The sequence below is a fragment of the Rhinatrema bivittatum genome, chromosome 1 (genome assembly GCF_901001135.1).
Source record: "Rhinatrema bivittatum chromosome 1, aRhiBiv1.1, whole genome shotgun sequence".
In the NCBI taxonomy this organism is placed as follows: domain Eukaryota; kingdom Metazoa; phylum Chordata; class Amphibia; order Gymnophiona; family Rhinatrematidae; genus Rhinatrema; species Rhinatrema bivittatum.
In genome coordinates this window covers 697,788,962-697,802,222 of record NC_042615.1, presented here as the reverse complement: position 1 = coordinate 697,802,222, position 13,261 = coordinate 697,788,962, and the positions used below count along the sequence as shown (strand labels likewise).

The 13,261-nt window shown below is 40.5% G+C and overlaps 1 protein-coding gene across 2 annotated transcripts in view; it reads right to left on the bottom strand.

Annotated features, from left to right (window-relative positions):
* JMY (junction mediating and regulatory protein, p53 cofactor) overlaps positions 1–13,261 on the bottom strand; it is a 231,717-nt gene that overhangs the window by 165,557 nt on the left and 52,899 nt on the right. For both annotated transcript variants that reach the window (XR_003852469.1, XM_029575526.1), the window contains exons 3-4: positions 3,750–3,900; positions 851–1,020 (exon numbers count right to left, since the gene is read on the bottom strand). Coding sequence is in view for 1 of the 2 variants with exons in the window: in XM_029575526.1 (XP_029431386.1) it covers positions 851–1,020; positions 3,750–3,900 (321 nt within the window). In the remaining variant the exon portion in view is untranslated. The remainder of the gene's footprint in view (positions 1–850; positions 1,021–3,749; positions 3,901–13,261) is intronic.

Genomic DNA, 13,261 nt, shown 5'->3' with positions numbered 1-13,261 from the left:
TCCCACCAACTGTACTTGAACGTTATAGCTTTGAAATGTCATACAAGGTGAAATATAAATGATTTAAAAAATATAAAATTGCTCCCTTTCTCGTTGGTTCCAGGACCAATTATTTATGGGACCTAGAGACTTATCACCCTAGCATACCTCGATGAGATATTTATTCAATCAATATTGGGATATCTGATTTCCAATTATTGCATTACCAGTTTTAGTAGCCTGTCTAATCTGTTAGCATTTCTCAGTCCGTCTTGCTATCCTCGTCAGGTGGACAGTAGTATACCACCATTGCTGCTCTCTTCTTCATGCATGGAATTTCTGTCTACAGCGATGTCAGAATGCAATATGCTTCCTGGAAAACTTGAATCCTGCTTGACTTTACGCCATTCTTGTGCTACCTCATCACCAATTTGATCTACTCTGTCATTTCAATATATTTTGTAGCCTATCAGTGTCCCATTTGGTTACCCTTTTTCCACCAGGTCTCAGATGTCTATTATATCTGTATTTTCACTTAGTGCCATACACTAACTTTCCATTCTTATTTTATACAATTTAACTTATTAAGCTCTGGCTACAAGGTGTAATTACACATCATGCAAATTGTAAATTGTCAGGCACCTCTATTCCCCCAAAAATTGTCATTTGCTTTAACTTTATGCCACAATTTTTAGCTATTCAATTAGAACTGTTACATAATGGCATAAAAACAACTTTTTGTTTTTGTTTGCTCTGTTAACTGGTTCCCCCTAGTTTACTGTAAACCGGTACGATAAGACCTGGTCTTGAGCATCGGTATATTAAAAGAATTTAAATAAACAAAATAAATAAATAATATAATGAAAGCTACCTCTTCTTTCAGTGCATGTTTCCTCTGTTCCAGGCAGATTTCTTTAGCTCGCATCAACTGTAGTGTCTCTTTAGAAACCGCATACTGGAGTTTTTCCATACGTTCCACTGCTGCAGCCCAAGATGCCTTGCCAAACTTTTTCTGATCCACTCGCATACGATCAGACACAGCTAGAATACAAGTAGAAAAAAGTAAATGTATGGAGAAGCATTACATTTTCAACACTTTGATGGAAATACTGAACAAAGCAATATGCTTGTCATTTTCATCATGTACCATCTTCAATAAAACTATGGTGTGACAATTCTCTCTAACCTCAGCTTTCCTCTGTTCCACCCATGTTTCCCATTCTTGACCATTTTTCAGAGACATTATCTCATAATGTTCTCTGCTTCCCTATCTCCCTCTTTTGCCCTTTATCATTCCCTTCAATATTAATTTGTCATCAAACATCCGATTAGTAAATCTCATGTTCCTTTCAACCAGACAGGGTTTATGCACTATTACCTCATGCAGTCTCATTTGAGATCATATTCTTCCAGGCAATCTTCAGATGTCTTCTCTAATATTGCATTTCAAATGCCTAAATTTTCTTTACAAAACTGTTATGATAAGTCCATGGTTCACTTCTATATCCTGTTATTGATATGTATGCATTCAGTAGCCATTTTTAGGTTTAAGTCTATGCTCCTAAGAAACTCCTTACAGTTCAACTTGTTTTCTACTTCTATACTTGCATTTCCATCTTTCTTCCATGACCTAATTACAGTATTGTTTTATTTTTTACAGGAAATATTTCTATAGCACTGGTATTCTTTGTTAATTATAATTTTTTATTTTGAGGTATTCAATTGAATTTTCTATTGAAAAATTGAAAGTAGTAGTGTAGAAAAAAAAAGTTTATCACATCAGCTAAAGGTGGTACCTTTTTATTGGACTAACATTTAAAACTAACTTGCAATAATTTAATTTGTATTATCAGGTATAAAAAAATTTCTAACCACAAATCAGAATTGAAATCATGGTTAAAGTGCACCATAAAATTTACACAAAGATGTAAAATACAAATACTAGAAGTCCATGGGACGGGGTTAGTTCTTCTAGGACAGCAGGATGTTAGTCCTCACGTGTGGGCAACATCATCAGATGAAGCCCAGCACAGAAAACTTGACCGCAGACTGAGCATGCCCAGCCTGCTGCTATCCGCGCAAGGTCCCCCCTTCAGCACAGCTATGACCTCTTTTGGAGCGTCAGTGAACTGGAGAGCCTCCAGCATCTTATGACAAGAGTCCTCCTCAGACAGAAGGGGATGGCCTCTGCCATTGCCCTTACGAAGCTGGCGAAAGATAGGTCCTCAAGCAGGAGTGACGCCATTCCTCCCGAGGGGGAAGGCTCCAAAAAAGGGTCATTGGAGAACTCAGACAGTGTGTCCAAGGAGTCATCAGCCCACAGGTCTATGGGGCCCTCCTCCTCACTAGGGTCCAGGCACAGAGGGCCTCGATGGGCCCTCGGGCATCGAGGGGGACATCGGCTGTGGAACACCTGGGGCGGCCCAGGGAACCACTGGCATGGGCGCCCGATCCCTGTGGCCTCATCCTCCTCAGAGGACCCGGGAATCGGGATCGCTCCGATGGAGGGCACTGGTGGGAGAGAGAGGCATTGGGGGCCTCCTCTGGCATCGGTTGCGTTGGTAGGGCACCAAGAAGGACATCCCGTCGCTCTAGCAGGGGCGCGAGCATGGAAGGCGGACACTTGGGCACAGCTCGATGATCTGAAGAGCTTTCAGCACCACTGATTGCACCCTGCGGTCCAACTTTTCCTGGAAGTCCTGCATGGTGAGGACTGATGGAGGGGGATGAGGCGTCACCGGCACACTCTCGGAGGAATCATGAGGGGGCACGGCACCCAGCACCGTGGCCGGTGGGGAATGCCTTGGACTACTGGGGGCACCAGAGGATGGGGGCCTCCAGTGGCTGGTGCCGCTTCAGTGATGGCTTGGCGGCCGCAGATGCTGCTCCAGAATGGTATCGATGATTCATGGGTTTCCTTTGCTCGACCCAGTCTTTCCCCTGGTGCCGAAGGCGATGAAGACTCCGAGGTTAGGGGGAGGGGAGAGTCCACCAAGGATCGATCTCCCTTTCCGTGATCCTTAGGGGTACTGTAAAGCGGGACCACTAGGGGAAGAGACGGGGACGGTTCCCCGCAGTCCTTAGGCATGGAGTATACCGACGCCTAAGTGGAGGGTTTTGGAGAGCCAAAACTTTTCTCCATTTTGTCCAGGTGAGCACGACGCCCTTTGGGGATCATTTGGTCGCATAAATGACACCCTCGGACATCTTGTGAGGCCCCCAGGCAGAGGATGCATACCTCATGCGGATTAGTGATGGACATGGTCCGCAGGCAAAGACGCCATTGAAAAAGAGGCCAGCGCGTGATCTATGACAGACAGGGACCCATAAATGGAATTGACTGCAAATTGCAGAGGCAAAAGTCAAGGGTATCTACCGGAACCGAATGCGAAGGGGGACCCAATGCAAAAAGAAAACCCCCGAAAAACCGCAAAACAACTCTTCAAGGGTTTGGAGCTCCACCACCGCAAGGCAACTGCACCACGGAAAGAAGAGACTGAAGGGGGACCTCACATGGACGTGCATATAGCAGCAGGCTGGGCATGCTCAGTCTGCCAGTCAAAGTTTCTAGAAAAGTTTTCCATGCCAGGCTCCATCTGATGATGTCACCCACATGCGAGGACTACCATCCTGATTGTCCTAGGAGAAACAGCATTGTATTACACATCATATATTATATATCCAAGCCAGAGCGTTAAAACAGCTGACCTTGTTGAATATGTTGAAAACTAAAATTAAATGTAACAATATATATTGAAAAGCCCTTTTACCTTTCTGTGCTTTAGCAGTTATTTCAAAATATTTGACAGTTAGATCTTGAATAGAAAGCACTGCCATGTGGGCTTTTTTCTGCCAATCTGCATCTTCCTTCTTGAGGCTTTCAATCCTTCGGGGACCCAGGTAATCATTCTCCATGGAGATCTGAAACCAAATAGCCACAATAAGACCTCTACTGTTTTAAGCATTACAGCAGAATCTCTTACTTAAAAGGGGCACCAAACTGGAGCTTTATAATTAACCTTACACATTATAAATATCAACAACATTTGCATAACATGAGCATTTAAGGATTGCTTTACTAAGCTTTACTGTCATAAAAACAGAATATTTATTTATTTATTTGCGATTTTTTTTTTTTTTCTATACAGACATTCATTTAGTGAAAAACATCACATCGGTTTACATTTGAAAATAGGAGAGCAATAACAGTACATTCACAAGCATAAAATAGAATGAATAGTAGTGCATAACTTAAGTGAATATACATTTAGGAACATATGATATTAATTTACAGAAGAAAACAGTAACTTTATAGGTACAAGATAAGGGGGGATAGTAGGAGAGTATAAACAAAAGTTACACAAGATATTAGGTAGCATATGGTATTTAGTAACATATGGTGTTGAGTAAACTGTATATTATCAATAAGTAACTGTATATTATCCATAAATAGGCAAAACGTATATCTATAAATAAGCAAAAACAGTATATAACAAATACAAGAAATATAAGAAAAACGGTAGGAGGGTGTAGGTAAGAATCAGGGAAAGGCTTGTAAGAAGAGCCATAGAATAGGAAAGAAAGGCTCTAGGGGTGATTTTCAAAAGGATTTATACATGTAAAAGTAGCACATATAGCAATTTTCAAAAGCCCACTTACACGCCTAAAATGCATTTGCACATGTAAAACACAGCTTTAAGCAAAATCCTTTTGAAATTTATCTCCTTAGTAAATAAGACCCTCAGTACCTTAAGCATCAACTGAAAAAAAAACAAAAAACAAACTAGTATATATGCTCAAATGATGATGAATTTCTAAGGGCTTCTCTCTGTGAGTGCCTAATATAAAATAGCTATTTTACAACCACAAAAAAAAACAAACAACTAGTGAACAAGCAATGTTGATTCTCTGATGGACAGCAAGATATCAGTTCTCACACACACAGGGTGACATCATCAGATAGAGTCCAGCACAGAACTTTGATTTCAAAGCTTCTAGAAGCTTTGAGAAAGTTCTACTGGACTTGTGCAGCTCTAGCCACTCCCCTGAATGGCCCCATAATCTATGATAAAGAACCTAACTTCAAGGGGAGGCAGGAGGGTTTTGTAACAACTGCCATCCTGCTGTCCATTTGAAAGCCAATGTTACAGGTAAATAACTACACTTTTTTTTTTTTTTAAGAGAATAAGCAGGATTGCAGTCTTTACACAGGAAGCCTCCCAAGCCACAAGCTGTCTCAAACCAAAAGAAAGGAAAAATTAAACAGTAGCAATAAGCAATACAGTTTTGGGTAGCTACAGGCCAACTTACTTTCTGTTAGAATGATTTTTTATGGTTGTCCATTCCAAATTAATAGGCCCAGGAGGGATGGAGGTGGATTCTACACACCAAAGAGAGACTGTAGGTCATACTATTCAAAATTTACTGTAGCATCAGGAGTTTCTTTGAAAACAATAGTACTGTGAGTCTCGACATGCCCCACAAGACCCAGATCTTACTGGGCATAACAAAAGGAGAGCAATCTGATAGCCAAGTACAGTAGAGTTCTTGTCTACAAGAATTTCAGATTTATTGGTGTCAACCAAACAAAAATAGGTAGACTAAGAGCTTTGGCCTGTTCTGGGTAGGATAAGGATCGCTTCTAATTCAAACTGCAACATTAGATCACCTTCATTGACTTAGACACAACTATAGGAAAAGACTTGGGAATGTGTGCTGAACCACCATATTACACTAACTAAGTGCAATGTGGAAAAGACACTGTGTCATGCAGCACATTGACTCTGCAGTCCAAAGTGACTGCTCAGCTTGGAAAAGAGACGGGTGAGGGGGATATGATAGAGGTCTACCAAATCATGAAAGGACTTGAACGGGTAAATGTGAATCACTTATTTACTCTTTCAGATAATACAAGCACTAGGGGGCACTCCATGAAGTTAGCAATAGTTTATTTAAAACAAATCAGAGAAAATTATTTTTTTACTCAACACAAACTATGGAATTCATTGCCAGAGGATATGGTTACTACAGTTGGTGAAACTGGGTTTAAAAAATGTTTGGATAAGTTCCTAGAGCAGAAGTCCATAAACTGCTATTATTCAATAAGGATTAGTAACTTGGGATCTGTTCATTTAATGTTTGGATACTTGCCAGGTACTTGTTTCTTGGTTGGCCACTGATGGACAACGAATATTGGGCTTCATGGACTTTTGGTCTGACCCAGTATGGCATATCTTATGTTCTTATGACATTCCAGGTCAAGTACTTCAGCTCACAAGAGCTCAGAGGCTTGAAAGGAGATTTTAATAACCAAATGAGCACAATGATGAGATTCCCTGACACAGAGGGAGACATGATGAGGTCTTGAAGTGAAGCCAGCCCAGAAGAAAAAAAAAAAAAAGTACAACGCAAATTTGTATGAAGATGGATTTCTCTCAGATACTTCTATATGGTGGTGTTAGCAAACATTTCACTAAGATGAACCTTAATTGCATCGGTTACCAAACTCATTCGGAGACACGTAAAAGATACTCAGGAGGCTGTGTGTGAAACAGAAGGAATAAAGGCTTTTCCCAAACTCTGTACTGATATAATGTTGCAGTACCCAATCCTATGAATCGGTGTTAGGGAATCTCCCAAATAACAGGATCCTGATGGATGTTTCTTAAGGAGTGGGGACCGAAACTGTCTCAGCCCAAAGGGAGCTATAAGAACAACAGTTCCCCATTTTTTCTTGAGTTTCCATAAGCCTTGCAATCAAAGGAATTGGAAGATAGGTACATGAGAGTATCTAAGGCTACTTGGGGGGTAACATGCACAAAGCAGCAGTTACTTCCTTTAAGAGATGGGGAAAGGGGGGCACAGATAACCTATATGGAATGGCAGTTACTACCCTAAACAACTTCCTGGGCAAACTGAACAGACATTTGGGTCTTTATCTGCCATCATCTTATGTTATAATGCTTCCATTTGCAGTACAGACATTCAGAAATACACCCCCCCCCCCTATTAAGATGGCATGGAACCAAGCCTACCATGGATGTGCTATACCCGCAGAATATCCGATCTTCAGCTCCCTTGTCTAGGGACAATTAGAGGGGGTTCCAGGATCGAACAATCTGTCCACCAGATCAGCCTCCATGTCCATAGGGTATAAAGCTCCAGGGACAAACTTACAGGAAGTGCAATCCTGTTCCTCCCTACGTGATGTAGAATATAGAAACTTGATTGTTTCTTTGGATGGGGACCAATTCATTGTTCATCCGAACCCCAAAAGTCTTACTGCCCTTAGTTTGCAGAAATTTCTCTGATGAAAAATCAAAGAGGACCCAAAACCCTGGATACCAGTATATGAGCTCTGCAACCCGAGGTGGACACATCCATAATTACAATAGTCTTTACTAGAAGAATATGAAATGAATCAGCTACCAAGACTCTTAGCTGATGATATGTTGCTGCCCCGGAGATGTTTATGAATTCCAGCTCAGCATCTTAAGGCCTACAGGCCTCTTCGAAAGTGAAGACATAAAATGTACAGTCAATTCCATAAGGACTATATGACATTTTCCCTGCTGACATCAGCTTATTCATCCTTGCCCTCTCCACAGCAGATATAAATATGTGAATCCTCTATTCGAGAGAATGGCTTTTGCCTGAGCCTGGTCTTGCAGAAATTTTAGAAATCCTATCAAGATGGTGACACGAGGTTGGAATTAGGGAGATTAATATCCAACTCTGGCAATAGAAATACCCAGATGGAATTGCTCATTAAATCCATGGAACCTCCTTAAGCTGTGCCGTTGAGTAACCAACCATCCAGGTGGGTAGACTTGCACTAGAGGCCTGAGTAAGGGAAATTTTTTTTTTTTTTTTAAACACAAAGGGAGCTGATGCAAAGCCAAAAGATCACATGCAATATTGAAAGTGGACTTCCCCTACTAACAATCAGAGACACTCACTGAGATCTGGAATGACGCCTATACGGATGTAATCCCTTGGTTCTAAGGAGCACAGTCTATCACTTTGCCGTAGACAGTAACCCTACCAAGTTTCCCTACCAGGCAGTGAGTGCTGACTGCAGAACCTTCACCTGCTGGTGATAAACTGGTCTTGCTCGAAAAGAACGCATAAAATATTTTTAAAAATGTTTAAAAGATTAAAATATTACTGGCTGTATATATTGTGCTTAGGGAGAATAGACTGGATTAATTTAATGAGTTAGTAAAGTTTAGTATTTATTTTATTTATTTAGATTTATATTTAAACAAGCCTTCCCAAACACCTAACCCCCAACACCAAGCATACGAAAATTAATTCTCCCCATCTGTACACTCAACACCCCACCAAACTAAATCATGCATTCCAACAACCCCTCCCTATCCTCACAAGTTTGCTATTACATACACCACATAATTAAAGTATATAATATCTTACATTTCCCCACACAACCCTCCATACCCTTCACGCCTGTTTTTACATGCATATCTCCACATAGAGCCCACTATTATCCCCATACATCAGTGCGACATATCCCTCCTCATCCTTACCATTACCCACATCTCCACCTACTTCTATTCTTCAAACTAGATTTCTGCAAATACTTCAATGTGTCAATGCAAAACAAGAAGTTAGTAAGTCGCATAGAACTCTTTGCTATTCTGTTCTTCACTACGCCATATAGAATACTCTGTTACTCCGCTCCTCAAGCTCGATTGCTGCATATGGTACAAAGTCTCAATGTAAAATAAGATACTATTGTTGCTTAGAATTCTCTGCCACGCTGTACATTGATGTCGTTTATTTACTCCACAAGTTACATAGTTAGACTCTCAAAAAAAAATTTTCTTCAATGTAAATAGGCTATCCAGAGAGCTAGGGAAATAACTATTACCCATTTATTTACTCCACATGTTATATTGTTACTTTCTTGTAAAACTTTTCAATGTAAATAGGTTATCCAAAGAGCTTGGGAAATATCTATTACCCCACAATTTATATTGTTACATATGTTACAAAGTTTCAATGTAAGATAAGAAGCTATTCTTCTTATAGAACCTCTGTTACTCTGTAAACCGGTGTGATATGTCTGATTGAACATCGGTATAGAAAAACAAATAGATAAATTTTAAAAAAAATTCTGCTTTTTGCACTTTTTTTCAGCACTTCAAAGTGGATTACATTCAGGTTCTGTAGGTATTTATTTCTAAGCATTAGAATTCTGAGTTTGCAAGTGTCACAAACTCAGGAGCGCATGGTTCAGAGAGGTATCTTCAAAGGATACTAATGATGCATTAGAATTAGGGCATCCCGACAGTGAGGTTCCAATAATAAGAAAAGTAGTCCAAGTGCCTGTAACTAAAAACTCACCTGAGCTAAAAAATTCTAACTTATCCCTATCAATTAAAAAGCAGAATGAAAATACAACAAAAAAAAAACAAAACTTTGAAATGTTTGTATGCTAATTTATTTATTTAACAGTTTTATATACCGCAGTTCAGGTAACAATGTTACTAATCACTTCGGTTCACATTTCAACAATTACAATGACAATATAAAGAATAATTTATAATGTCTTACATAGAACAGGGAGCGTGAAACTTGGATAATAACTTACAATGAACAGGGAGAATACAATTTATATACAAATAGCTTAGTGGAACAGAATGTGAAGTCACTGGAGCTGTCTTGGAGAGACCTAGAGCCACTGTCATGACCTAGAGCCACTGTCATGACATTCGTTCGGAGAAGGAAGTGCGCATTAGAGATTAGTGTTGAAAGGAAGTTTTGGAAGTGTCAAGGGGAGGAATTCTTCCGTAGTGATCTGTGAGAGGATAAATGAGTTATGAAAATGCTTGGTTGAACAACCAGGTCTTAAGTCTTTTTTTGAAGGTGGGTGTCGATTGTTCGAGCCTGAGGTCTGGAGGGAGTGAATTCCAATATAAAGGGCCTGCGGTGGAAAGGGCTCTTCTACTTAGTGTTGTTTTGATAGGATGTGCCTGTAGAGTGCCTCTCTGGCTTTGTCTCATTGGTCGGGAGGAAGTGTGAGGCTGTAATGGGATCGTGAGCTCAATTGGGGTGGAGTTGTGGATGACTTTGTGGATGATTGAGAAGGTCTTGTAAAGGATTCTATATTTGATTGGGAGCCAGTGAAGGTTCTTTAAGATGGGTGTTATGTGGTCCCTTTTGATGGATTTTGTTAGAATCCTTGCAGTGGCATTCTGTAGCATTTGTAACGGTTTTAGCGTGTTAGCCGGTAGCCCAAGCAGCAAAGAGATGCAGTAATCTATTTTCGAGAAAATGATTACTTGTAACACAGATCTGAAATCCTGGAAGTGTAGGAGGGGTCTTAGCCTTTTTAAGACTTGGAGTTTAAAAAAGCATTCTTTAACAGTGTTATTGATGAAACTTCTGTAGTTAAATTGATTATCGATTATGACCCCAAGATTTCTGACCTGTGGGGATAAAACTGGAAGGGATATGGTGTTTGCGTTAGATAATGAGAAATTGCTGTCTGGGGTGATGAGAAGAAACTCAGTCTTGTTGGAGTTGAGTATCAAGTTGAGTTTAGTTAGAAGGTTGTTGATGGAAAGAAGACAAGAGTTCCAATAAAGCATGGTTTTGTGTAATGAATCTTTAATCGGTATGAGGATTTGAACGTCGTCGGCATATATGTAGTGTGTTAGATTAAGTTTGGAAAAGAGCTGACACAGAGGGAGAAGATAAATGTTAAATAATGTTGGAGATAGAGAAGATCCTTGCGGGACACCAAGTGTGGATCTAAAAGGAGGCGACTCTTTGCTGTTAACCTTAACTTTGTAGAACCTGTTCTGGAGGAAGGATGAGAACCAACTGAGGGTGGGGTTTTTGATGCCGATCTCGGAGAGACGATCTAAGAGAATATCGTGGTTCACTGTGTCGAATGCCGCCGTTAGGTCGAGAAGGATGAGCAGACAGGATTGTTTTTTCTCAAGGTTCCTGAGAATAGTGTCTGATAGTGATAAAAGGAGGGATTCAGTACTTCGGGATTTACGGAATCCTAGTTGAGATGGTGAGAGTAGGTTGTTGTTGTCCAAGTATTCAGAAAGCTGTTTATTGACTATTCTTTCCAATATTTTGGCGATAATCGGAAGATTTGCTATGGGGCGAAAGTTGGCTGGGTTATCAGGAGATAGATTTGGTTTTTTTTAGAAGAGGTTTCAGGATAGCGAGTTTGAGGGGGGGGTGGGGACAAGGCCCTGTGATAAGGAGGCATTTATAATCTGTGATATTAGAATTGAGATGTCTTTGGCACTTGCAATCAGGAGGTTAGCTGGAATCGCATCTATCAGGTGGGAGGATGGTTTCAGTTTTTTTATTACATTTTCAATCTCTAAAGTGGAAACAGTCTCGAGGGTCTCAAGGCTTGAGGTGAGTAGTAGGGATGGGGTAAACATATGATGTGGGGAAGGGGCTATCTTTTCCTTAATCGGGTCAAGGAGGTTGGAAATTTTGTTCATGAAATAGGTGGCCAATTCAGTGATTTTACCTGCTGCTTTGTTGTCTGGAATAGCGAAGGCCGGTGGTTTGGCGAGGGAAGCAACCAATGAGAATAGGGCTTTTGGGTCGAAGATAAAGTTGTGAATTTTTTGTGAGTAGAAATCCTTTTTTGCTTGAAGAACGGAGATCCTGTATTGGTGCATGAGAGCTTTAAAGGCTGCAAGGTTTGAGGTTGAGGGGTTCTTGCGCCTTGTCTTTTCTCTGTTCCTGAGTTCACGCTTTAAGGTTTTTAACTTTGGAGTATACTATGGTTTTTTTGTATCCTTGTAGGTTTGGATTGTTTTGGTAATTAGAGGGCAGGTCAGGATGCCTGGATTCTAATGCCAGGATTCTAAGAAGTAAGATGGGAGAATTAGAATGTATAGCAGTGAATGATGACAGACTTAATTGGCATCTCAGAGACATGGTGGAAGGAGGACAACCAACGGGATAGTGCTATACCGGGGTACAAATTATATCGCAATGACAGAGAGGAACACCCGGGAGGCGGTGTGGCGCTTTATGTCCGGGATGGCATAGAGTCCAACAGGATAAACATCCTTCATGAGACTAAATGCACAATTGAATCTTTATGGGTAGAAATCCCTTTTGTGTCGGGGAAGACTATAGTGATAGGAGTATACTACCGTCCACCTGGTCAAGATGGTGAGACTGACAGTGAAATGCTAAGAGAAATTAGGGAAGCTAATCAAATTGGTAGTGTGGTAATAATGGGAGATTTCAATTACCCCAATATTGACTGGGTAAATGTATCATTGGTACATGCTAGAGATATAAAGTTCCTGGATGGAATAAATGACATTTTTATGGAGCAATTGGTTCAGGAACCAAGACAGGGAGCAATTTTAGATCTAATTCTTAGTGGTGCACAAGATTTGGTGAGAGAGGTAACTGTGGTGGGGCCGCTTGGCAATAGTGATCATAATATGATCAAATCTGAATTAATGACTGGAAGGGGACAGTAAGCAAATCCACGGCTCTCGTGCTAAACTTTCAAAAGGGAAACTTTGATAAAATGAGAAAAATTGTTAGAAGAAAACTGAAAGGAGCAGCTACAAAGGTAAAGAGTGTGTAAGAGGCATGGTCATTGTTAAAAAATACCATCCTAGAAGCACAGTCCAGATGTATTCCACACATTAAAAAAGGTGGAAAGGCGGCAAAACGATTACCAGCATGGTTAAAAAGGGAAGTGAAAGAAAGCAAAATTGCTTTCCTTGTAATAGGTGTTATCCCAGGACAGCAGGATGTAGTCCTCACATAAGGGTGATGTCACTGACGGAGCCCTATTGCGGGAAAACTTTCTGTCAAAGTTTCTAGAAACTTTTGACTGGCCCTGTGAGGCCACTGAGCATGCCCAGCATGACATGATATTCTCTGCCACAGGGGTCTCTCTCTAATCTCGTATGTAGCAATAAGCATTAGCAAAAATAAAATAATAAACGTATCGGACCCAACTCCACGGGGTGGCAGGTGGGTTTCCTGAGGACTACATCATGCTGTCCTGGGATAACACCTATTACAAGGTAAGCAATTTTGCTTTAGCCCAGGACAAGCAGGATGCTAGTCCTCACATATGGGTGATTAGCAAGCTAAAGGCTTTATCATTTTGTAACGAATCAACAGTGAAGTATTGTTGTTGAAAATGAGGCAGCTGAAGATTTATTTATTTATTTATTTATGGATTTTATATACCGGGAGTTCCTGTATACAATACATATCACTCCGGTTCACAGTTAAACGGTAATAA